We start from the raw sequence: 24,444 nt of genomic DNA on the forward strand, positions 1-24,444 counted from the left end.
TAAAGTTAAAAAAGAAAAAAATCTGTATATTAATTAATGATCGTTTCCTTTCACTCAATCAATTGAATCGTAAAAATGTTGATCGCAGCATCTGTATTCCTGTAATATTTTTTCGAACTCTGAGAAAGCAGTATGAAAGCAAACTTTTTAGAGTAACAAGCGTGATAAATCAAGGATACGACGAAGAAACCACTTTCGATCTACTATCTTCTCTTTTTTCCTTCTTCTACGTTATAGCAGAAATTAACAATAATTGTTAAGTAATTCTATCTAACGCTACTTTACATAATACAATTTACCTCTTTTGCTATTCGTTTCTCAATTTCAAACGCGGCTGCGAAATTTATCGATCTTCTCTAATTATACGTTTATTTTATAAATCGTCAATCTAACGGAATATTATTAGAGATCATTATTCATTTCATGTCAATTAGAAATATTATTGAACAAGATAATCGTGTTTATAAAGAATTCACGCCAGATAATTCGTTTCGAGCCATCGTGGTCTTTTGATGATTAATAACCATTAGCTACGAATATTGAACGATAGAATTTCGAAAAGCTCGTGAAAGCCAGACAAATTGACATTACATTATAGATCCTTCTATTCATATATCATCGATATATAGAGATTTTGTTTTTCCTTCCACGTGGAATTTCGTGGTCACTCTGATTCAAGGCAAAGAAGATATATGATCTTTGAAAGCAAATATTAGCTCGCTGTTTGTGGAACGTTTATCAAACATTTACATTGGAGATTCGATGTAGATTACGAAGTAGATATAAACTTGACACGAAATCTTTGATTATGAAATTCAATAATTGTAGGAGTTTTTCGACTCTTAAAAACATTTTTATATTTCGAAAGTGTATGGACATGGGTGATTCGTTTCGAATTCAAGATCTGATAAAATATTTTTTTTATCTGATGTATCATTTTATATGTATTTCTAAAGAAAAAGTAATTATTTTGAATAGAAGGACACATTCCCTCGTTGCAAGGAGGAAAGGATTTCTTGGTAATTTTTTTTCGTTCGCCATTTTATACATTGGAATGAGAGTGATTATAATTTTTCAAATCCGATCTTTGAATTAAAATCTTTCATATTTAAATCAAATACGGTATAAATTCTTACCGGATTTCGTTTGTTAATTCGCTCTTGGCCTCTTTAGATCGTTAAAGTTTCATGTCGTTCATAAATATTTCCATAAAATAAGGTCACGAGAGGTCCCGCAAACGGAACTGCCAGATACTACAGCGCAATGAGATAGTAGCTTAGAGTCGTCTATAAATCAGAAATAAATAGCACATCGTTGTATTCTAACGTTTAACGGAGCTTTTAGCAAATATGGTAGCGCACACAGGTCTTCTTCTACGATTAAACGATTGAGTGTTAGTACTTACATATGTATATATATATATACACAAAGCTTCCGTTCCTCAAGAGAGAATGGAACAACTATCTTCGATACGATACGATCTTGAGCAGCTCGAAGAAACCCTTTAATTCATAGGCAAAGAGAAAATAACGTAATGATTGTTATATGTTTTCGATAAATCACAAGAAAGTCTATATGTTGTCTTTTAAATGAGAATAATTAAGAATCTAATTGTAAGAAACTAGTCACTGTAGATTGTAGATTGTCTTACGAGTAAAGAAATTTAATTTTGATATAAAAAAATAACAACCTGATAATTATGATTGTATTTTAATAGGACCGGTGATTCATTACATTTTTTTAAAAAGGATCCTCTGTCCAGATGCTTTTACTTTGATCTTGACTAGAAAGTTTTTCTAGATGAGTGTATCAAGATAATTCCAAGATGGAAATGGTTAAGCCGTATTAAGTTACCTTTGATAATGGAATTAAAATTATTCTCTCCTGCTGAAAAATATTTTTTAAAGTGCTTATCAATGTGAAATGAAAATAATAATTTTCCAGTGATTTTCAGTGATGTTTATCGCTCGCAATTATCAATTTTATTGTTGCGTATTTTTTTATACAAGTAATATACATACTTATGTATATATTACAAAAAAATGAGAGTTTATTTATAAGATTAAAATATAAAATGTCACAAACCTTTCTCATTAAATCTCATTCTTTCAAGCAATTCTGAAACCTTATTAATATTCATCATGCACGCATGCGAAGAAAAGAAATCACATTTTTTGTATAATTTTTTTTCTGCAATTACAATAATTATAAATTTGCAATTCTTTCAATTATGAGTTAATAACGTGGACAATACCTTTTGAACAGAAGGAGATAAAAAGAAAAAGGAAAAAGACACGAAAAAAAGGAATTCAGGATCTGATGTAATGATTTACAGGTTAAATCGATACGTCTTACCGTAAAACAACGATTTCTAGGAAAAGGCGGTCGTTCGTACTGTTATGGTAACTCTCGGATTACCAATTGACAGTGCTACTTTCAAACGAATCTAATACTTTCTATCGTTCGATTACATTTGCAGGCTGTAGCAATTCGATCGATTTATTCATTGAATTGCCTCGTCAAGCATTATCGTTTTAACCACTTATCTTGAAAACACCGGGCAAAAAGCATCTTTGTACAATGGTTGCTCCGTTGGTTATAAAAACCAGCTACACATTTTATGCGATTGTCAATTCTATAGAGAATCTAAATTTCATGATACAAGTCTGATTCATAACCGCGACGTGTACTTCATTTCTTCAATTTGTCACACAGATTGATTTCATCGAGTCGAAGAATATATGTACTTGTTATTTCTTTATCTAACTAACCGCTAAAATATCTCCTCGAATACTTAACAATCACACAGACGGTTTAATAGTATCTCTTATGTTATCGTTACAATCCATTCCCTTCTATTCCGTTACTTTTAGAAATCGGTGTTAAAATACTTAATTCTTGATCCGAATTGGGTGGTGTTAACGTATCAGTAGGTATTCTCGAGATTATCCGCGCTTGCACAGTCTTAGACGAATCTCTCACAGTACCTTCCAATTGTGAATTTTTCGTTTCCATCAGATTATTAACAGTACATTTTTTAAAATGAGTCCTCATATTACTACTTTGAGAAAATCTTAATCCACAATTTGGACAAGAATAAGGTTTGGTCCCTGTATGATAATTAAGATGAGTTTTTAGATGATGTTTCTTCGTGAACGCTTTAGAACATAACGTACATTGATATGGTTTTAATCCAGAATGTAATCTCGTATGTAACGTCATATTCGATCTATCGGCGAAAGCTTTTTGACAAACTTGACACTGATAAGGCCGTTCCCCGGAATGCGTTCTAAGATGTTGCTTTAACAACATTTTTCTAGAAAACGCTTTACCACATTGTTCACATTGATGCGGTTTTACTCCGGTATGGATTCTGACATGCATGTTATAAGCGACTCGCTGATTAAAACTTTTACCACATTCCGCGCATCCATATTCTTTTCGGTTACGATGAATCTTCATATGGGAACTTAGATAGCCACGGTCGTTGAAATATTTGCCGCATTCTGGACAGGTCGCTGCGAATTCCCTAGTGCCCTCATGCACGCTTCGGTGGTACTTGTAATTTCGTAGTTGTGAAAATTGTTTACCACAGTCGGTACAACGAAAAGGTTTTTCTCCTGAGTGCGTTCTAACGTGCACCTAAATTTGGAAACGATGGAAACGACGAATTTTTATCACTTGTAGATTTTTTTTATTGATTCTAGCTAATTTTAGTAATTAATTTGAGGAATTTTTGTATTAAATTAAAACAAGGATTGTAAATTGCAAAAATTTGTTATAATGCTTAGAAAAAGCAATAGTTTGAGTAGATAATATAGAATAAGAAATTGTAAAGAATTATAGATAAAAGAAGCAAAATTTTCATATTTTGTAGGAATTATTACAGGATATTTAGAATATTTAGGATATTTAGGATATTTACAGGATAAAAAAATCAAATTTTATCAGTAATTTTTACAATAATTTGTTCCAATGATAATCATTTGAAATTTTAGCAATACAGGATAAGGAAGTGTCAAAAAAAATCGCAATAACATCTTATACCGACAGTCGTTAATTATAAATGTCAATAACATGAAATATTAGACAAAAACGAAAAAAGAAAAAAGCAGAAAAAGTTATCGAAAGCCAATCAATCAATACCTTTAGAGAGGCTTTGGTAACGAAAGTCTTGCCACACTGATCGCACCTATGATTCTCCTGTGCTCCTTTTCCCCGTTGAACAGCATCCTGACTAACGATGGCATCATTATTGTTCTTATCACTGTTGATAATGACTCTCTCAACGAGCTTATCGTCGATCCTCGCCTCTTTCTCCGAGTTCTTAGCTTCTAGGTTTGTAAAACGATCGATTTTACCGGTCGACTCGATCGTATCGCACAATCTGCTAACAGGATGAGAGATTTCTGGCTTTTGCGGCGATTGAGGTTGCGTTTGCCCGAAATAACCACCCTTTTTATTGATATTTATCTGATTATTCTCCATAGGACACGGCAATGTTCTCGTTGTAGAAATTATGTTATTTTGAGATTGTAATATCGTCTCGCTGTTTACGATATCATTATTTATCGATGTAACCATTTGCGTAATCGTCGACGAAGGGATTTGAGGGGAATAAAACTCTTGAGGTCTCGATACCAAGGTAGAATTTGCTTCCAATAATTTGCTACCATTATGGTACGTGACTTCGTGAATAGTAGGAACTTCAACACCATAATAATGATCCGCAGAATTTTCAGAGAACTGTCGATTAGGACTGGTAGAGATCACAGAAGATCGCGTAGTCTCCAGCACATGTAAATTTTCCTCGCTTCTCTGAAACAAAATCATCGAAATCTTTACTTCCTTTCTCTATCTTCTATCTTTTATCGCTGATAATTAATGTTATTAATACAACTTGTAATCTATAATTAATTCTCTCTCTCTCTCTTTATCTCTCTGTTTATCCGATTTCTTCTTTAAGTTTAATCACTTTTTTAAAACGATCAATTAATTAAAGAAAATCATTAGAAACGATTGAAGTTAATTTAGTTAGGAAGAAGTGTAAATTCGATCGATATAATTATCAATTCCTAATTAATTTTTGTTTTCAAGTTACAAGACTCAATTTAATTATCAATTAATTCTGATTTTGTAAACATTTCATACATCTATATTTGATTTTATCGGCTTCGATCCGGTTTTCGCAATTTATCATTTCGATAACGTATCCATGGATCGGTTATTCCAACAAAAGCAGATGGAAATTAGAATGTATGGTTATCTAAGTGGAATATTACGCGAGGAATATATTGAATGATAAAAACAAAAATTTAATACTACATTCTCTAATAATATTTAACGTATTATCGAATTATGTTTACGGAAACAGCCAAGCAATAACAATTATTTTAAAAATATAACGCAACATGAGAAAATAATATTGCATAAGATTAAGTAGCAATGTATGCATCGTATCCTTGCATAATCTTAATTTATAAAGTAAATAAATACGTATAAATTTTTATTCCCAAAAATATTAAAATCTTTTACCCGATTTCTACTTGATACGCAGCTCGAGTATCAATTTTCGCATCGATAAAATCGTGCGTGTACAACAACATGCTCTTTTAAAAAGAAAGGTGCATCTTGATGCAACTGTGAGTGAAAGAAAAATAAAGAAGATTTCGCGTTGAGATACGCAGAATCAGGTTGCGCAAGGTTGTAAAGTAATCGGAAAAAATCTGGAGCATATCAGTGCACGTGTCGAAAGAGAAAACGCTCCTCTCCAGATTACTTGTAATAACACGTAAAAGGGTTTCTCGCAGCTGGCCGGTGCTACCAGCTGGTCTGGCACCTTCTGGCACCAATCTGGAAAAAGAAACGGATTGGAAAAAAAAAGCAATGCAACAGAGAAGGGGGAAAAAAGGGGGAGGTCCAGACGGAAAGGGAGAATGAAGGAAAGGGAAAGAAAAAAAGAGCAAAGAAATTCATCGTGTGTAACTGATAGTTTCATTAATAAGAATGACATTGGGCCAAGCAGCTGGTGTTGTGGACACATCTTATCACCTGGCACCATCGAATTAACCGTGGCCCGTTAAATGTGTGGCCTGCAGAAGTGCACACCCGGAGAAGCACTGATTCCTCTGCATATTTCAGCAGAAGAAAGCAAAATGAACGGCTGGCATATCGGGACGCGCACGATTCAACGGCGTGCTTTCATTTGTGGTGAAAGGTCGATGAAGAATAAGTGGGTCCTGCTTGTACTCCCGGCTCTTCTCGCTTCTTTCTTGTTTCCTTTATAAATAACAAGCGATCGGTTTGTACAGGGTGGTTTGCATCAATCGGTCGTCATGATATTCGAGTAACCGCAATCGATAATTTAATAGAAAGATCAATAAAAAAAAATCGAAGGGTAATACTTCGAAAGTATGATTCTTTTCTATAAAAAAAGGAAATCGTTTTTCTTTTTTTTAAATCGCATTTGGATTAAAAATCACTTTACAATTCTTTCACAATCACTTTATAACCGTATCTTGTCTCTAACATCGTAGCAATCGATTTTCGTTAGAACGTCTGGCACATATTTGATAGGGACGAGTAACTTCATATCGTTTCCTCTTATTTTTTTTCTTTTTTCTTTCTATATCCCTCTCTCATCGAGATAACGATCAAAATAACGATGTATTTTGAAGATACCGCCGATGAAGATGCTAAACTGTAACACTTTTAACAATGTAGAATGATTGAAAGATACGTTTGACGGATCACGTTCGATCGATCAATAATGAATTGTATGCAAACGATTAACCGGGACCTAGTTTCGTTTTACCGATTGATCCCTCTATACCTTTATAGTTAGTACGTTCAAACGAACAATTTCTGCTCTACTTGCATCAGCAACGATAGGTACATTCTTCTTTTACGATTGACACGGAAGATAACGATTTCAGTCATGAACCAGAAATAGGATTGGCAAAGTTACCGGCCCGATTAACCTTTTAACCGAACGATTTGGAATAACCAATATTTCATGTGCTCGGCATGCGAATCACAGATGGCGGTTCACTGATCGTAGTATCGCGTGTGCGACTATTCGTTGCGAATTCAGCAAGTAACGTGCTTATGTAGATTTTTTTCTTCTTCTTCTTTCTTTTCTTGATAAAAAATAAAATTGGCAATACAACGTTGGCAAAAGTCTAGGCTTATCCGTCGAAAAAATCCGAATAAATCCAAGAAGAACGTTTAAGCTCGAAAAAAATTCGAAAATTTTTATCTCCAAATTGAATTATACGAGGAAATGCACTAACGATGACGAAGTGTAACGGTGATGTTTAACTTTCGAAGTTTTTAACTATATATATTATTCAATCAAATTGAAAAACACCGGTTGAAGAAGAAATCGAGTTCTGAGATAAATGGGTAAAATATTCTTAGCTATCCTCTCCGAAGGAACGAGTTCAAATTTTAATAAAAGTCGAAAAGACAAATGGTGGAAAATATATTTAAAACGTCCAAGGCATAGAACGTTAGGCCGATCGCGGACTTTCCATAAGTGTTTTATTCCTGAAACGGGGACGATCTCGAGCAATACGGACGGGTGAATGTTATGCAATGACCCGAGCATGTTCGAGAGATCATCAAACGCGAGAGGGAAAAGGAGGAGGTGGAGAAGCAAAAGAGCGGAATGCTGAACGCAGTGATTTCGCAGTAAAGATTCAAAATGAAGGGAAAGGGAGGAGGAGGATTAAAAAGAAAGAAGGTAAACGCGCATTAAACGGTCAGCTGATTTTACGATGAATATACGAAAATATAGTAAGGAATCCCGTCTTCTTTTTGGCGCGTTTAATTTGCAAAAATAAGAAAATATCCACGATAATTCTAGAAAATAATTAATGGAAAAAAGAGAAGAGTTAGAACGCGTATAAAACATCCACGTGATTTCCACTCAATTAGCTTTTAAAACGATTCATCCTACCGGCGTTCCTCGTGTCGCGGAAGAATAATGCAAATATTTTGTTAATCATTGGATGTATTGACGATCCGAATCAATGACATTTCCAACTTCGTGAACGAAGAAAAAGTTTCAGAAGTTGCTTAAAGATTTATCTGTCCGATCATTACTTTCAACCATTTCCACTTCCTGTTCAATTTTATTTTAAGAGTGAAATAACGATCCTAGATAAAATTGCTTCGTCATTTGCCACGAATACTAATAATTTAATTAACGATGGAGGAAATGCGCGTTCAAATTCGACGTTTCAAGTTTTTGTGCAAATCTTTTTCAAAACGAGGGAAGGGATCGTATTGGAATCGAAAAAATTCGAATCTTGTTTTAAAAATATTAAAAAAAACTTCCTTACTATCGTATGGGGGGGAATTTCGAAGGATGAGAGCATGGTCCCTCCTTCCTCTTGATCAAAAACCACGGATAAACAAGTTACTTTCTGTACGAAAGGATAGAGATTGCTACCGAGTAAGATTAGTAACCCGATCTAAGCGAGATCCGTGTATGCGTCGTGATGTAACAATATGAAGGCACGGAACAGAAATCGGTAATTGTATCTGGCCGATAATCGACCGAACAAATTCATCGAGCGTTGTGCAATTGAAAATCCGACGTATTACGAAAAACTCCTCGAGTTACTTATCGTGCCGAATTTTCTGCAATCTCTCTCTCTTTCTCTCTCTCTCTCTTGCAGCGCATCAAAACCAGTGCTCCAATTTTCATGAAAGTAGTGAAAGGAAACAGCTATCTATCTTGGCAATATCTTTCTGATCTTATTTTCTGATGAAACAGTCCGACAACCGAGAGAGAGAAAAATCTCAAAACTGTTATGAAGCGGCTCCATTTTAATTTTTTATCACTTGGAAAGATTACAGATCAATTGTAGGAAGCGTTCCAAATTCGTTTTGCGGATAGATGCAAATGTATCCATAGCGTAACGAATTCCCGTTCATTACTCCTCTCTAATATATGTTCATGGAATCGGATATTCGAAGAACGATAAGTTTACGTGATAAATAATATTCTGAAAGGAATAGTGTAACGGAGAAGTGTAATGGGCACCTTGAAACAGAAATCTCGATTCGCGTATAACTTCAAGCAATGCGAGATGTTTTCAGAATACTCAATCCCGTGTAGAGCTAATGGAAGCTGCGGAGGAAGCTCGTTTAAATGCTCTTCTATTATTTACACAACGAAAGATTCGCCGTTAATATTTCAAAGTTCATTCCCAATCAAACGAATCGTGGATAAATATGCGATTTGTATTAACTCCACAGATGGACTCAAGTAGATTCTTTAAATATCTTTTAGTTTATACGAATATTATTACCAGGCCGGTTCGTTCAAGTATCGATTATTTGATACAGATACTTATAATTAACATCTCTTGTTCCATGATTTTTCTTGCACAAGGAAATCGTAATCACCTCGTAATCATCTCTAACATTTGTAATCCGTCCATCCTATTTTACTACAAGAAGCAGGATTATCGTGCAAAAAGAAGAAAAAGAAATCATAAAAGGCTCCGACACTTGTAATCCATCCTATTTTATGTACCGCATCCTATTCTACTACCGCAAAAAGCAGGATTATCGTGCAAAAAGAAAAAGAAAAAGCAAAAGACACTTACAACGTTCTCGACGTGAGGCTGAAGAAGTGCCATCGGCTGCACTTTTGGCAAATGATAAGGCTTGGCAGTCTGTTTCCACGGCGAGTCTATCACCCTGTTTGCCACTTGTCTCCTCGGCGATCTCCAGACGAAACAACTCTCACGACACGTCAAATCTTCACCGAGATCCGCCCTTTCGTAGGATCTGGTAGATTCCGATATGGGCGCGGTCCTAATCTGAGCGGGGCCGATCCGAGAACGAATCACGCTAAGACGATCCTCGGGAATCTTCTCTTGCTCCAAATTACAGTCACCGTACGTGGATAAATCGTTTCCCAGCGCGTCTTCTTCGTCCCCGATTCGGGACCGGCCACTTCTTATCCTCGCCTCGGGCTGTTCCGATCCACCATCGCGAGGAGGCTCGTAGGATATCCCCGTGGGGAAGGACAACAACTCGCCGCTCTGTCGAAAAGCCTTCTCCGAAAAATCACAGCCGTTAAAATGATTTTCCCAGTGGCGATTCCCAGTCGGGACGTCGCCGACCCTATCGATCCTCGCCACCACGGAGATCGGGCGATAGCGCGCGACGTCCGGCTGACTCGTCCTCTCCTTATCCTTATCCTGATCTACACCGTGAGCCATCTTTTCCCGCGCGACGCTCGCGAAAGGAGGAGGAACGGGCCAGTGCGGGGTTGTAGAGCAATATTTACTTGGCCCGTATCTCGATCCGGCAAAGTTCATCGATTCAGGAAGCGGTCCGATTTCTCTCGCGGTTTCCAAGGACTCGATCGCCGGATAGGGTTCCCGTTTGCCCGCGGGATCTTCATCTTGATTTATAGAACGGGGACGGTGCAAGCAACGGCCGCAGCACGGATGCTGGTCGCACCGAAGGTACTTGGGGTTGATCTTCACGTCCTTGATGTCTTCCTGCTTGCAATCGGATTGCGCGCAAGTCATTACGAGGGGGACGGGGGGAAGCGCGATGTGGAGGGCCTCGGCGGCGTGGAGGAACGCGTTGAGACGGGGCCGGGGGACCGTCGCGCTTCCCGTGTACACGAAGCCGAGGATCGCTGCCAATTCCGGGGCCTCCACCCCTGCGAGGATCACCGTGATAGGCTCGCAATGGGTGGACGTTTTGCTGTGCGCGAGCAACACCTCCTGAAAAAAGAAGAAAAAAAAGGTAGGGGAGGTCGAAACTGGATCATTCGATCGAGAGAGAGAGTTCAAAATCGCGAATATTTTAACGAGCACGTCTAGATTCTAGGCGAAATTGTGAAATTTCGCTGTGACGTGGCCAACTTCCTCGCTTCGGAGTTGGACGACGCACGCTGCATTCCACGCCGAGAATTTAAATTCCGCGTGTGCGTTCCAGAGGGGAGAGCTCTTTCGGCTCTGGGAAAAGGTCAGAGATGATCTCGTATCCTAGATTCGTTCGTTTTGAAAGAGTAGTCTCGTCTCTGCTAATTTTATTCAACATGCGGCCCAAGAAAGAATTTAAGCGACCGTTTCTTAAGATTTTGTAACGCGATGAAAACGGTCTTTTTTCGCTAGATGAGTTATCATAAGTTCATCTCTCGAGGTTTTAACGTAACTCAACTTTTATCATAGATCGAAGACAGTTTTAGTTGGGACCTTTATTCTCCTTAATGAGCTTTATAATTCCATTGGCCGTATAAAAAGAATTTTATATCGAAATTTATAATAGTTATAAAATTTCATCGAATATCTGAAAACATTTTTTTACTTCTACCATGAAAGATATTTTAATGAAATTATAACGAGTTCGCCTCTCTTCATCTCATCTGTTCACAGAGAGACTTCGTCTTATCTATATTATAAATGAATTTTCGCTCGAAACGAGAGCGAAATGAGTGGTATCCTCTTCCAATACGATTAGAACGTGCAACTATGTTTCTAATGCAACTGAACGCGTAAGTAGAATCGGTCCGAGTGCTCTAAATGGCTCGGCCGGATCGCGATCCACGTCTGTGTGTGCGATGCAAAACATTCAACGACGCAAGCGTTATCTTGGATCATAAATCTTCAGAATAGAAGAACGCAGATCGTGCATTCCGAATTGGTAAGAAAAGAATATTCCGTCTAGTTGTACGTGGTGAATGAGAAAATTAAATGAATCGAGATATTTACCGTATATAGTATACGTGTAATAAGATTGTGAAAAGCTCGTTATGATTATATAAATTACTTCAAAGATAATCGAATATTAAAAAGCAATAACTTAGAAAGATAAAATAAGTAAAAAGGTTCAAGGCAGACTGGGTTAATAGGTTGTATGCCTTGTAACACCGCTATCGATAAATTGCTCGTATATATAATAGTAGTATAATATCATTTTTATGTTACATTTATAACATAAAATAATGATTTCTTGCTTGATCGATTTATATCCTTTTCGATTTCCTATGATTCTTATTATTTCGAGAGATTCTGAACAAAAAGCAAAAAGAATATAATTCTCGAGTATAAAAATTTCGAATCTGAACTTGTCAAATGGACCAATGCCAGCCGTGAAAATGTCAGTCGGATGTCGCCAACTCTGTTACCAATTATACGTTTTTTACTTACTATAAATGCGATAGATAAAATTAAGTATCGGAAAGCAGTGTCATACGAAATATATTAATAAATGCAAATAAATATATCGGCGAATCTATGAATAATCGAACATAAAAATAGCTGCAATACTATCAGATTTGAATTATTCATTTTTTTTTTCTTTTGGACTGCTGTACGTACGTAAATTAAAATAAATCCAAAAAATTATTTTGCAATATCGTTCGATAAAACGATAAAATAATTTTCCATAATATGCGAGACATAAAACGGATATAAAAAGAATAAAATAAAATAAAATACGAAAAAAACCCTAGAAATCAGTAAACATTACAAGAATTTAAAACGAAAAGAAAAACCAATTGAAAGTTTCGAACACTTTTAACACGTAATTCATAGTAGAAAATAATTTAAAAGATAAATTATTCGATATCAACGATTCTTTTTACACGTAATAAGAAACATATAATTATTACACTAATTTTCTAACAAGATAACCGTGCAACGATAGCACGACGTAAGTAATGGCCATCATTAGAGAACCACGGTGAACTTTTCTTTGATGCGTAACCAACCGATGTCACGATGAGAGAAGCACGCGGATGGAGAAAGGTTGCCGATCGATTTCGAGAAATCATTTTCAAACGTATATACATAATTACCTAACCCGCAATCCCGTTTTTCCTTCTTTTCCCGTCTATAAAATATAACAACACCTAGAGAATTCCGTGAACATTCTGGAAAATAACTTTTCCATTAATTTATATTAAAATAAGAACGACATAGTTAATAAGTTTTGTACGAATAAGGTCAAATTAATTAGAATTAGTAATAACGTGGTTATTTTCACTATCATTTTTTGCTGGTACGATTATTTTTGCGAGAAATGTAGAAAACATTTTATTTCTTTCACTTTCTTCACAATTTCCGGTGTTAAATAATTAGTAGAAATCAGCTCGATATCGAGGAATTCATGATTATATTTTATACGTAATATCTTTCCATTTATAATCAGATCAACAAGTAGATCTGTTTTTCTATTCATTTTTCCTATTCCATTCCGTCATATGGCGCATCAAAAAGAGAATTAGTTTTCGAATATTTGTTTTTTATAACCAATTATGTTTTGAATGAAACGTTAGTATGGCAGATTTAAAATAATTACTATATTAAATTTGTATTAAAAAATTTATATTAAATTTTTATTGTAAAATTTATATTAAAATTGTATTTAAAAAATCAAAGAAAAGTGTTTAAATAAAATTGTAAAAAATTCCTAATTATGAAAGTTTTGACAACAAAACTATTTTGAATTATATATTAAATTTGACATGAAACTATTGTGAAACTATTGGAAAATACAATTTAGATAATCCTATAGAATCCTATAAAAAATATCGCGATATTAGTTTTCAATTATTAATTCAATTCAATCAAGTTAAAAATATCATTTAAAATTGAAAAAATATAAAGATCACTAAATATGTTCTATCAATCACAAGGTGTAACATTTCTTAACATAGTTCCTGGATCATTTTATTATTTCTATTTTTAGTAAATAATAATCATCCATAATAAATTATTCTATTATTTAAAAGCAGTACTATATTGTTGCATAAAAAATCTAACAGCTCATATTAAAAAAAAATTAATTTGAATCGAGATGTTTTGTAAAATAATTTCGGATATCGTTGCACGTAAGGATTAATTATGATTTTACATAGAGAAATTAAACAAATATTAAATATCTGTAAAATTTTTGTTATACATCTAATATAATATTAAATTATTTTACAATTAATTCTGTTTTCAATTACCAAAATTTTGCAATAATTCTTCAATGATTTTTTCATATTATATATTTTTTATATATTATTTATCATTATTTATCATTTATTTTCATTATTTATAATATATTATTTTTCTCATCGATAAAATAGAAAAGTAAAATAATTATTGATCAATAAACGGGTAAATCTAGGATTGCGATGATTTAAATACATCCTATGTATATAACATCCATTTTTATCGATTTTAATATCGATAAAATTTTAAAAGCTTTTTTCGTCAAGTGATTAGAAGAGCAATATACATTAAATCGCAATATATATATATTTAATAAAAGAACATTTAATTTCATTTTATGAATTCATACTACGTTTTACCACTTATACCGTTAAATCTATAAAAAAATAAAAAAAAATATTTTGCATGATTATCATTAATTAGAAAGAATTTAAGAATATTAAAAGTCCATCCGATGCGACTATTTGATTTTAATTTTAAATTTTCGACTCGAAACGAAGATAAACTTACACATTCCATCGTGTCATCATTTTTCAATTTCTTAAAAATCAATTCACCTATTAATTTCTTGACTAATTATTATTAATTGATTCAATTTGTGAATCCAAGATAATAAAATTATTAATTAATTTCAATGAAAAATTTTATGGAGATTACAATATTTAAATATGTATTGTGATAAAAAGATAGTAAAGATATAAGTATACACATATACACATACAAAAAATAAATCAAAAAAAAATAATGAATGAAATTTTTTATATATCGTTCAAAAATATTTCAATTATAAATAGAAAACAATTTTTAACAAAAAAAAAAAAATTTTACAATAAATAAAATCTTAAAAATATAATAATTAAACAAATATTTTAAGCAAAATTTTCATTTTCTTAAAAATAAAATATAAAACAGTGAATGGAGTGATTTCAACGCGTCTATAAGAAATAAATGATATAAATAACGTATATATATATATATATATTATATATATATATATATATATAAAATATATACATTTATATTTGTGACAAATAGTCGCAAAAAGATAATTTCATTTTCCATTTACAAAAGGTACATTGCACATGGAAAAAGATCAACAGCTTGCATACACGAGACACGTCATTCATTCTTGTTTATGACAATTCCCTAGAGAGGCGACAACGTGTACTATCTTGAATATAGTGAATCAACTGCTATAAAATAGCTGCGTGCAAGTATTTTAATGGTACCGTAAGCCGCTATCTGGTAGATCAAGCGCGGCGTTTAGCATGCATCAACTGGCTTAACGCGTACAGTCCTACGTGCTAGAACCTCTCTTGTGCTCTTTTCAAGTGACCGAAACGGTAAATGATATCATTAGAGTACACTGACCCACGAATATCGAGATAGATTATCAACATAAACATATATTTATAAATGGTATCGAGTTTTTTCTTAAAAAATTATCTATCAATATCTAGATAATATTTCAAAATATATTCTGTTTATTGATTAATTGGTGAAATTAATTATCTTAATTATTTTAATTATCTTCATACGCATCTTGTTAATTACAATAAAATCTTAATTCCAATTTAAAATTAAATCAATGCTTTATCTCGAAATTATAATTTTTAATATTAATATTAATTTCGAATTTAATATGGAAATTAGGACAACATAGATTAAATTATTAAAAAACTGGTTTTGATATTCTCATCATCAATCTTAAAGATAAAATAAAGAAGTTATTCTGATCGAAGATTAAGTAACATTGTTTTTCTTCTCGATTATGAAATGATTCGTTGTGCATGGAGATACATTAGATTCAACTCAACTACCTATCGTTCCAGCTACTTTTCCATTTTGCTCGTCAATTATATCAACCGTAAAACACGTTCCATCGGGTTTTAACGTTGACTATCTAAAAATGGCTCGAGTCAGGAAGCGTGACATTGAACAGTAGTAGCCCATACGCGGTGCAAAGAAAATTTCTGGAATGGCAGAAAATAAAATGTTTAATTATTTAAGTCATCGACGTAACAGAGAGATTGTAACAGAGTGTATAATATGGCAATCAACCGGATGACAAAAATGGTAATGAAAGAAAACGAATTCCGTAAATAGTAGTCATTATCGACCGGTTAAACGTGAAATCCGAAATTAGCGATATCGAGACAATTTTGTCATTTTGTATGTTTGTTTTCTCGAAGAGAGAAAGAGAGAGAGAGGAATGAAATAGAAAAAGGAAAAGGAAAAATAACAAATTGTACGATGCGTGAACCAAGAACCTTTCACAGTGGAGATTTGTAAGATATAATTTTTAAGATAAGTTCTCCAGTGTTTACCGGGTGAACAATCGAACTGAAAACGATTACCAGAAAATTGTAGACTAATTCGACGGGTAAACTAGAAACTTTGTAAAAATGTGAGATAGAGTATGGCGATTATGTAATGGCATGGATGGATTAAAGTTCGATGAAAAACATATCATATCAGCAAATAGAAAGGGAAAAAGAAAAAAAAAAATAAAATCTATTTTACGTATCTATCGTTATAGAAAATATATAAAACCTACCATCGAAGATTTAGAATTAAAGTAAATATAATTATTTAGAATAACTTCATTATTGTTGAGTATTATTTAATAAGAAAATAAGAGAATAAAATCTTTTAATTTCTAATTCGATTTGAATTAATTAGCATCGTGATATATGAAAATTGAATGATTAATTTCTTCTGATTGAAGATTAATTTTTATTTTGTTTAAAATCTAAAATGGTCGTTGTAATTATTTTAATGTATACTCATTGAATACTTCTGATTATCATAATAGAAACTATTGTACAAATAGATAGATTTTACCTGTGATAATTTAATTATTTCAATTAGTTTTGTTAATGTCTAAATGATTCTTACTTATAAATTAAAGATTAATTTATAAGTAGCATTATTCTATGAAATTTTTGATTTATAATTAATGCATATGTCTCATAACTGTATCTCATGTATGTATATATGTATGTGATAATTTCCTGTTTTTTGCCAATTTAGAAAATATTCTTTTTATTTCAAGAAACATATTATTAACGATAAATTCTACGAATTTTATTAAATCAATTAATCATCAATCTTGTACTTTATAATTTCAATGACTATTAGAGTTTTAAAATGCAATTTTATTGAGATTATTCGTGTTTATTGACCTTCTTTATTCGCATATTTATTATTAAAATATTATAACATAATGAAATTTATTTAACGGAAGTAAAATTTTTAAAAAAACAAAAAGAAAAGAAAAAATTAATTTTAATTCGCTTTCATTATCTATTTAATTTCATATAAAGCGATTCTATTTGTATCGTTTATTATAATTGAATTAAAATTTCATGGTTAATGATTAATGCGATTCATCATATCTTTAAACAGAAATTAAAATCACTTTATGATAGACTTTAATCTCCATTATAATATAAATATTTGATTGCAATCAGTATATTTGAAATAGTATTTTTTTCGTATACAAGCAAAAAAGTTACATTTATGAATCGCCGATATAACGTATATGCGTTTCTTTTTTTATTTTTCAGCATTTGAAACACTGTTGTTTCCATAAGTAGTAATAATTTATGTTTCTTATTATAAATTTAATATGATATTACTATTTTATATATAATTATTGATATTAATTATTAATTATTAACTAAATCATTTTAAAACAAAACATTTGCATAACATACTTACATTTGGATAAATTTTGATAAATTTCTTATTCTATCTTGTAAAATTATCTTATAAAGTACAAAATTTTTTCTTTCTATTAAATTTCTCAAAAGTGGAATATAACACCGACCTGTAAATAAGGACTGGCAGCTGAAAGAACCAAACGATGTGCCAGGAATTTTTGTCCACCAGGACAACAGAGAGTCACATCGGCAAATCTTTGGGACAGCATCGCTTCCTTTAGAAATTCTCCAACATCAGGTGCCCGTCCAGAAACTCGGATTACTTCTCCCATCATGCTCCAATTTGATTATAACACACTAATTTTTATATTTTTCCGTCGGTTTAAAACAATTTGAAAATCACCATGTGTTCCAGTTTCTTTTCATAATAATATGTTTTATTAGCAGAATATGTTTGTTAAATGACGTCAAGATATGATTCCATTTTATTGATTCACGTTTCACTTTAAAACACTGATTTCCTTAATATGCATATCCATATAATGAAATGATCAAGAATTGTTATTGAAGTTTCTTGACGTTATAAACAAAAATCAATTATCTGTAGAATAATTTAGATATCCAATATAACCAGTGCTACAATAGAAAGAAATAAATTCTGATCAGATATGAATTCCAATAAAAAATTTGTAAAATTTTTAAAATGATTCGATATTCAAAATCTAATGCAATTTGTTCAAATAATTTTTCTTATAACTTTTTATTTATATATATTTTTCTTATATATAATTGATTACTAATATATAATTGATTACTTTTCTTGATAGTTTGACATATTTGAAACATTTAAATTTAAATTTTATTAAAAATAAATAATTAAAATATATATAAAAATTTTCTCCATTCATAGCTCAGAAATAAACAATAATATTTTAAAAATATAAACATGATTTGGAATATTCTGTATATCACAAATAATAAAGTGTATATATATATATATATATATATATATATATAATATAATATATATATCATTTATTTATAAACTGTAAATATCCACGTGTAGAGAAATAAATTTTCTAATAATTTCTAATAAGATAACATCACTTTATATCATAATAGCAGAAATTGATGAAGTGAATAGCAGAATTGATGAATTATATTATTATTACATTAATTTACTATTTGATCTAGCGGTTTATGCAGACCATAACTTAATATCATTGTACTGTGAAATTAGTTTGTGGCCAAGAAATTGATATTCTATAAGATAACACGCTAGCAAGCAAAATGTAAAGCATATAAGTAGATTAGACCCTGTCATATGCATGGTTGAAAAATTTCTCATGTGTTTGCGATTTTAATACATACTAGTATCATTTTGCATATGCTTATCAATTAGAAATAAAAATACATAATGATAATTATAACATTGAAATAAACATGTTATTTCTGTCTATTTAAACAGCACATTATTAAATATAAATTTATTATATAATATTTATTATTTATATTATATAAATATGATAAATTTATTATTATTATATACATACATTAGTAATCATAATATAAAAAAAAATTTTTTCTTAATATAAAAAATAAAATTCATTTTAAATTCTTACAATTTCTAATTGTTATAATTCTAATTATAATTCTTATAATTATTAAAATTTTTATAATTAATAATTTATTTTTAAGATTATTATACTTTTAAATTCTTAATGTTTTTGGAATTTTAAATTCTTTCTCGATATTGAATTTTCAGAAAGTTCTGAATTATTATTTTCTTCAATTTCCAAATTTTTTAATTATTTAGTATCTAGATTTTTAAATCTTTAAAATTCATAAATTTTCACATTCGAAAAGTTGTATAGAAATAAACAGAATATATACATATTGGTAAGATGAATTTATTAATCTCCTATTAAAGAAATTAATTTCTAAATTTTAAATTATAATCGAACGTATACTTGTTCTCTTGTCAAATAATTGCCAAAATGATCTGGTAGCTTTGATATGTTTAATTATTATTACAATAAGAACACTAGGCTTTCAATTTGTATCGGTGTGGAATTATTACTTTCAAATTTGTTTAAATTTATAGAATTAAAACAATCTACAGAATATATAGAACATAAATTAAAAAATCAATCTTATTGCAAAATTAATATTTTATATTAATTGTTGCAGAAACATATATATAAATGTTATATGTTCTAGAATTATTTACCAATTATCAATTAATAATTTGTTCAAAAGAATCAATGATTAATGAATGTTAAAAGATTTCAATATCGTTTAACAACTTGAAAAATAATTTGCAATATTTTTAATAAAATATTTTTAATAAAATAACGAAATCTGTTTTATCCATTAAGTACAGCAAAATGTTTCTACAATGCATAATATATATATATATATATTATATTCATTATTTGTTTTTTAATTCGAATTATATTTTAAATTAGATTTGATTAACTTATATAATATATATATATAGAATATTATCACAATAATATGAGTTAATTAAATTTCCATATCAAATAGTTATTCTCATAATTAATCGATTGATCATGTAAATTTTTAAATTATCGATATTGTCTTGGTATTTTCTTCATATTTATAATACAATCATATTTATAATTGTTATGTTATTGCAAATTAGTTTATGCGATAATTTTATAAAATAATTCGTTAACTCATAAATTTTATACATATTTTTTTGTACATATAATGACTTTTTTTCATGATTTTCCACTACACTTTATTTTTTCCAACTTATTATCAATATAGAAATTTATCAAAGTTTGAAAATTTTCACATTTATCTCAGAATTATATAATTTTGCTGTATATTGAAATATATTTATCAATTTATTAATTTGTTTCACACACTTCGCTGCCTTTATACACTCCATATAATTTTCATTTATTTATATCACTTTGTTAAATTGTATTATACTTTACACATAACAGAAATCAATAGATATTCAATTATTTAAACTCGAAGTTTGCGAACATTTTCATTGATTTGATATTTCGATATATTTTGATAATCGAAACCTATAATCGAAAGAATTTAAGGTAAAAATTTTAAATTTAAAAAATTCAACAAAAAGACATTTATTAATATTATATAAATAAAATTATTTAAATGAATGTTTAATTTTTATCATATAAAAAAAACTCTCTAAGAAATGTTCACTTTCGTTGCAATGCAAACATTTCGTATTGCATCTAACCTCTTTATGTCGTAAATGTAATTGATTAGTTCTCTAAGAAATTATTTAATCATTTATTTTTATTTTTTTGTTTTCAGCAAAAATCATTACAATAAAACAATTAAAATTAAAATATCAATCAAAGATTTTATTGTTAGATAATAATCTGTTTCAAAAGAAAATATTTCCGTGAGAAGAAATAATTTTCAAAAGGGATGACAGATAAAATAACTAACCGTAGAAAACGTGTTTATCTCAAATAAATCAATATTGTACGTGTTAAAACAAGTATAAAAATCCAACATGATAAAACAATATGCAAAATAGAATGAGAGTTCAACTGAGAACTCGCGGTAATTCTGTGAATCACAAAATGATTATGAGATACCCGTCGCTGAACAACTCAGCACGGCGACTGCCATATGAAATCTTCAGGTGAGTAGAAACCACCTCTGCTCCTTGCAGTCTCTCAACGGAGAGAGAACTCGAAAGAACTCCTCCCATATCAATGTTTTACTCCCTCCTTAAAGAGTTACGTTTCCCATTTTGCTACCACAAGTCACGAACTATTACATCAATTCAAATTGATGATTAAATAGAATATAATTATTGTAATTTTTTCAATACTATTATTATTTGTAAATTGAAGTTTCCTAATTTCATTATGTTATTTTTTTTTACAAAAAATTCGATTATATTTTGATTAACATGTGAATAACTGAAAAAATATATTGCAATACAATAGAAAATATTAAAATCGACTAAATTACATCTTACTTTTTTATAAATTACATTTATAAAAAAAAAAATTTAATTTTTATTATAATATATAATCTTATTAATATATATCGTCATGATTTATTATTTGATGTTTTGCAGGAAAAAGAAAGTAGAAATCTACATATATGTATATGTATCAACATTCCATTGAGAGCGATTCGATTTCAGATAGGACTCAATTGCTATTTTGCATCAAGAAATATTGATGAGCTCTTTAAATTTTTTAAAAAATCATCTATGATTAAATTAATCATCTACAATAAAGTTAATGGATCATGATTTATAATTATCATTCATAATTCTTAAATAGAAAATACGTAAAAAAAAGAATTTAGAGTGAAAGCGACAACGTCATATGTCGCAACTTACATATATTTTAAGGAATATTTTATCAGGGTCATGGTAATTAAGCGAATACAAGTATTCATTTCCATATATCGTTCAAAAAAAACTGATAAATCCCTAACCTATCTTATTATCCATTTTACAGAATTTCAAGAATTTAATTCAATTATCAAGAATTATATTAATTCAATCTATTTATTTTAATTCATCTATTTTAAAAAATAACCATATTGATTAATATTTAATTAACAAAATATCCTGTGTATCCAATAAATTGTAAAATCCATAATTTCGATACAAATTCTGCAAAAGATTTATAGGACATTGCTAATTTCGTCTCGAACACGTGGTATTCGCGTAACATTAAATTTGTTAACACAAGGTGAGAATGTTTTCCAAATTGATTATCGAATAAATACAAGTTGTGTCAGTTCCCGTTTTACTCATATATTAATCTCGATGATATTCATTTTATATTATGAATTATTAAAATTTTAATTTCTCAAAACTATTTGTACTATTATTATTATATCTTTATTGAAATAAAGAAGGTATGTAACATAGATATTTACTAGTTTCATTTCTTCCATAAAAAAAATGTTAATTTATTTTAATAATATTTTAATAAGTTTTAATAAAACTCATATCAATGATAGATTAGCTTTTAAGAAATCATTTTGATTATAGTATAATATGTGATATCGATAAAATTTATCGATTATTATAATGACATTTTATTTTATATTTATGTCGATATAATTTTAACTTCAAGTTTGATATTTATCGATATTTATCGTCACTTGTTTAATTTGATTCTTTTTAAATAGTTCATCGTTTTTATTAAATAGTTTATCGTTTGATTTTAATAATTTGCAAACGATCTTAAAATAATGAGCACAGATACAAAGGTGAAAACATGGTCACCTGCGGTTCCTTGTAAAATTCCAGACAATATTATTTCTTCACAATTCGCATCCCAAAAAGTGTTTATTCCGTCTTATGAAAAGTGCGTAAATTAATTAAATTATAATTAGATTTTATATTTATATTTCTTTTATTAATATATTAGAGAAAAACGTCCTTGTATAGAACAATTATTAACGAATGAATATCAACGCATATGGTGGCAAGAAAAGGAATTATGGGATAAAAGATATGGAACAAAGAAAACTACTAAACAATTATTGCAACGCATGGTAAAATAATAGTATAAAAATTTTTTGATAAGAACTTATATTATTTATTTGATAAGAAATATTTATATAAAATATTGATTAAGCTTATAAAAAATAATTTTGTAACTTTTATTAAAGATAATCAAAAAAAAAGTAAAACCTGTTATCGATATATTAACAAAAAACATAAAACCAAAAAGAAAAAAAGCAACAACAGTAACAAAAATAGTCCAAACAAAAGAACCAAAGGATATTACGGAAGAGAAAGAAAAAGTGTCTCCGAAAAAAGAAAAAACACCAGATGAAATCGATGAAAATAAAAATGAAGAATCAATATGAATTTCATAAAAAATTATCGCTATCTATATTCAAATTTAAATTCAATTTTTAATTCTATAATAATATATAGAATCTATTAGAATACTGTGGCTCATAATTCAAGTTCAATGCTCATTGTTATTATTATCGGAATTTAAAAAATCGCAATACTGGTACAACTCTGGTGCAACGTTCATTAATATTAAATTGTATTTATTTTACTTGTATTCACGAAATATTTTTTGTATTTAGAAAAAAAATAAAAAATTTTAATTATTTTTAACTAAACCGTGAAAAAGAATATTATTCGTCAATTAATTAATTGCTATTCTTGGACTTTTCTATAAGAAAACTAAATTATAATCCTAGCAAAAATAGATATAAAAAAATAATATTTAAATTCAGAATATAATAATAACAATCATATATTAATGATCATTTTAAGAAATAGTTATATAATTTTAATAATATTTTTTTATTTTTATAAATAAATTTTTATAAAGCTTCTTTAATTATATATTTATCAATCTGTTCTAATATGATAAGATTACTATCATACTTTAATATGATAAAATCGCACTATACATGATTGCACTTTGTTGAAAAACGAAAGTAGAAAATGCTGATGCAATTAGCAACTATAGTTGAGTTTGATTTTCAGCATGAATAGAATGAATTTTTATGGGGAAAAAGAATGTCGTATTCAGGTTTTATAAGTTTTTCGCAATTATATATTATAAGATTTGTCTTATTTTATAAATACTGAACAAATGACATTTTTACTTCTCTTAATATTTAAAAAAAATATATTTTAAAATATGTTAAGTATATGTAAGAAAAAATAGTACTTATCTTCCATACTTATCTTTATTGTATTACTTTAAATATTACTTTCTTTATTTAAATATTTTATGTATATTTATTTTTTATTTTTTTTTTAATCTTGAACAATATTTTTGAAA

The 24,444-nt window shown here is 29.6% G+C and overlaps 1 protein-coding gene and 1 long non-coding RNA gene across 4 annotated transcripts; one reads left to right on the forward strand and one right to left on the reverse strand.

The window, feature by feature from the left end:
* Positions 1–1,947: 1,947 nt before the first annotated feature.
* Positions 1,948–21,242, reverse strand: LOC107993535 (uncharacterized). Of its 3 annotated transcripts, XM_028663999.2 has the most exons (6): positions 21,101–21,242; positions 17,812–18,280; positions 9,621–10,757; positions 4,147–4,818; positions 3,177–3,642; positions 1,948–3,110 (listed from the first exon to the last, which is right to left on the reverse strand). In XM_028663999.2, exons 2-6 carry the CDS (start codon positions 17,977–17,979, stop codon positions 2,839–2,841), a joined length of 2,715 nt encoding a protein of 904 aa, XP_028519800.1. In that variant the 5' UTR covers positions 17,980–18,280; positions 21,101–21,242; the 3' UTR covers positions 1,948–2,838. The 3 variants fall into 3 exon arrangements, with proteins under 3 accessions (XP_028519800.1, XP_016905486.1, XP_061935337.1); XM_017049997.3 differs by having other exon boundaries at positions 1,948–3,642; XM_062079353.1 differs by having other exon boundaries at positions 1,948–3,642; positions 17,812–18,245; positions 21,101–21,236.
* Positions 11,524–22,563, forward strand: LOC114576778 (uncharacterized). Its single transcript, XR_009831134.1, has 4 exons — positions 11,524–11,679; positions 20,963–21,299; positions 21,744–22,046; positions 22,135–22,563. It is a non-coding gene; the product is annotated as an uncharacterized LOC114576778 (long non-coding RNA).
* Positions 22,564–24,444: the final 1,881 nt, after the last annotated feature.

This window comes from Apis cerana, linkage group LG9 (genome assembly GCF_029169275.1).
Source record: "Apis cerana isolate GH-2021 linkage group LG9, AcerK_1.0, whole genome shotgun sequence".
Lineage (NCBI taxonomy): Eukaryota > Metazoa > Arthropoda > Insecta > Hymenoptera > Apidae > Apis > Apis cerana.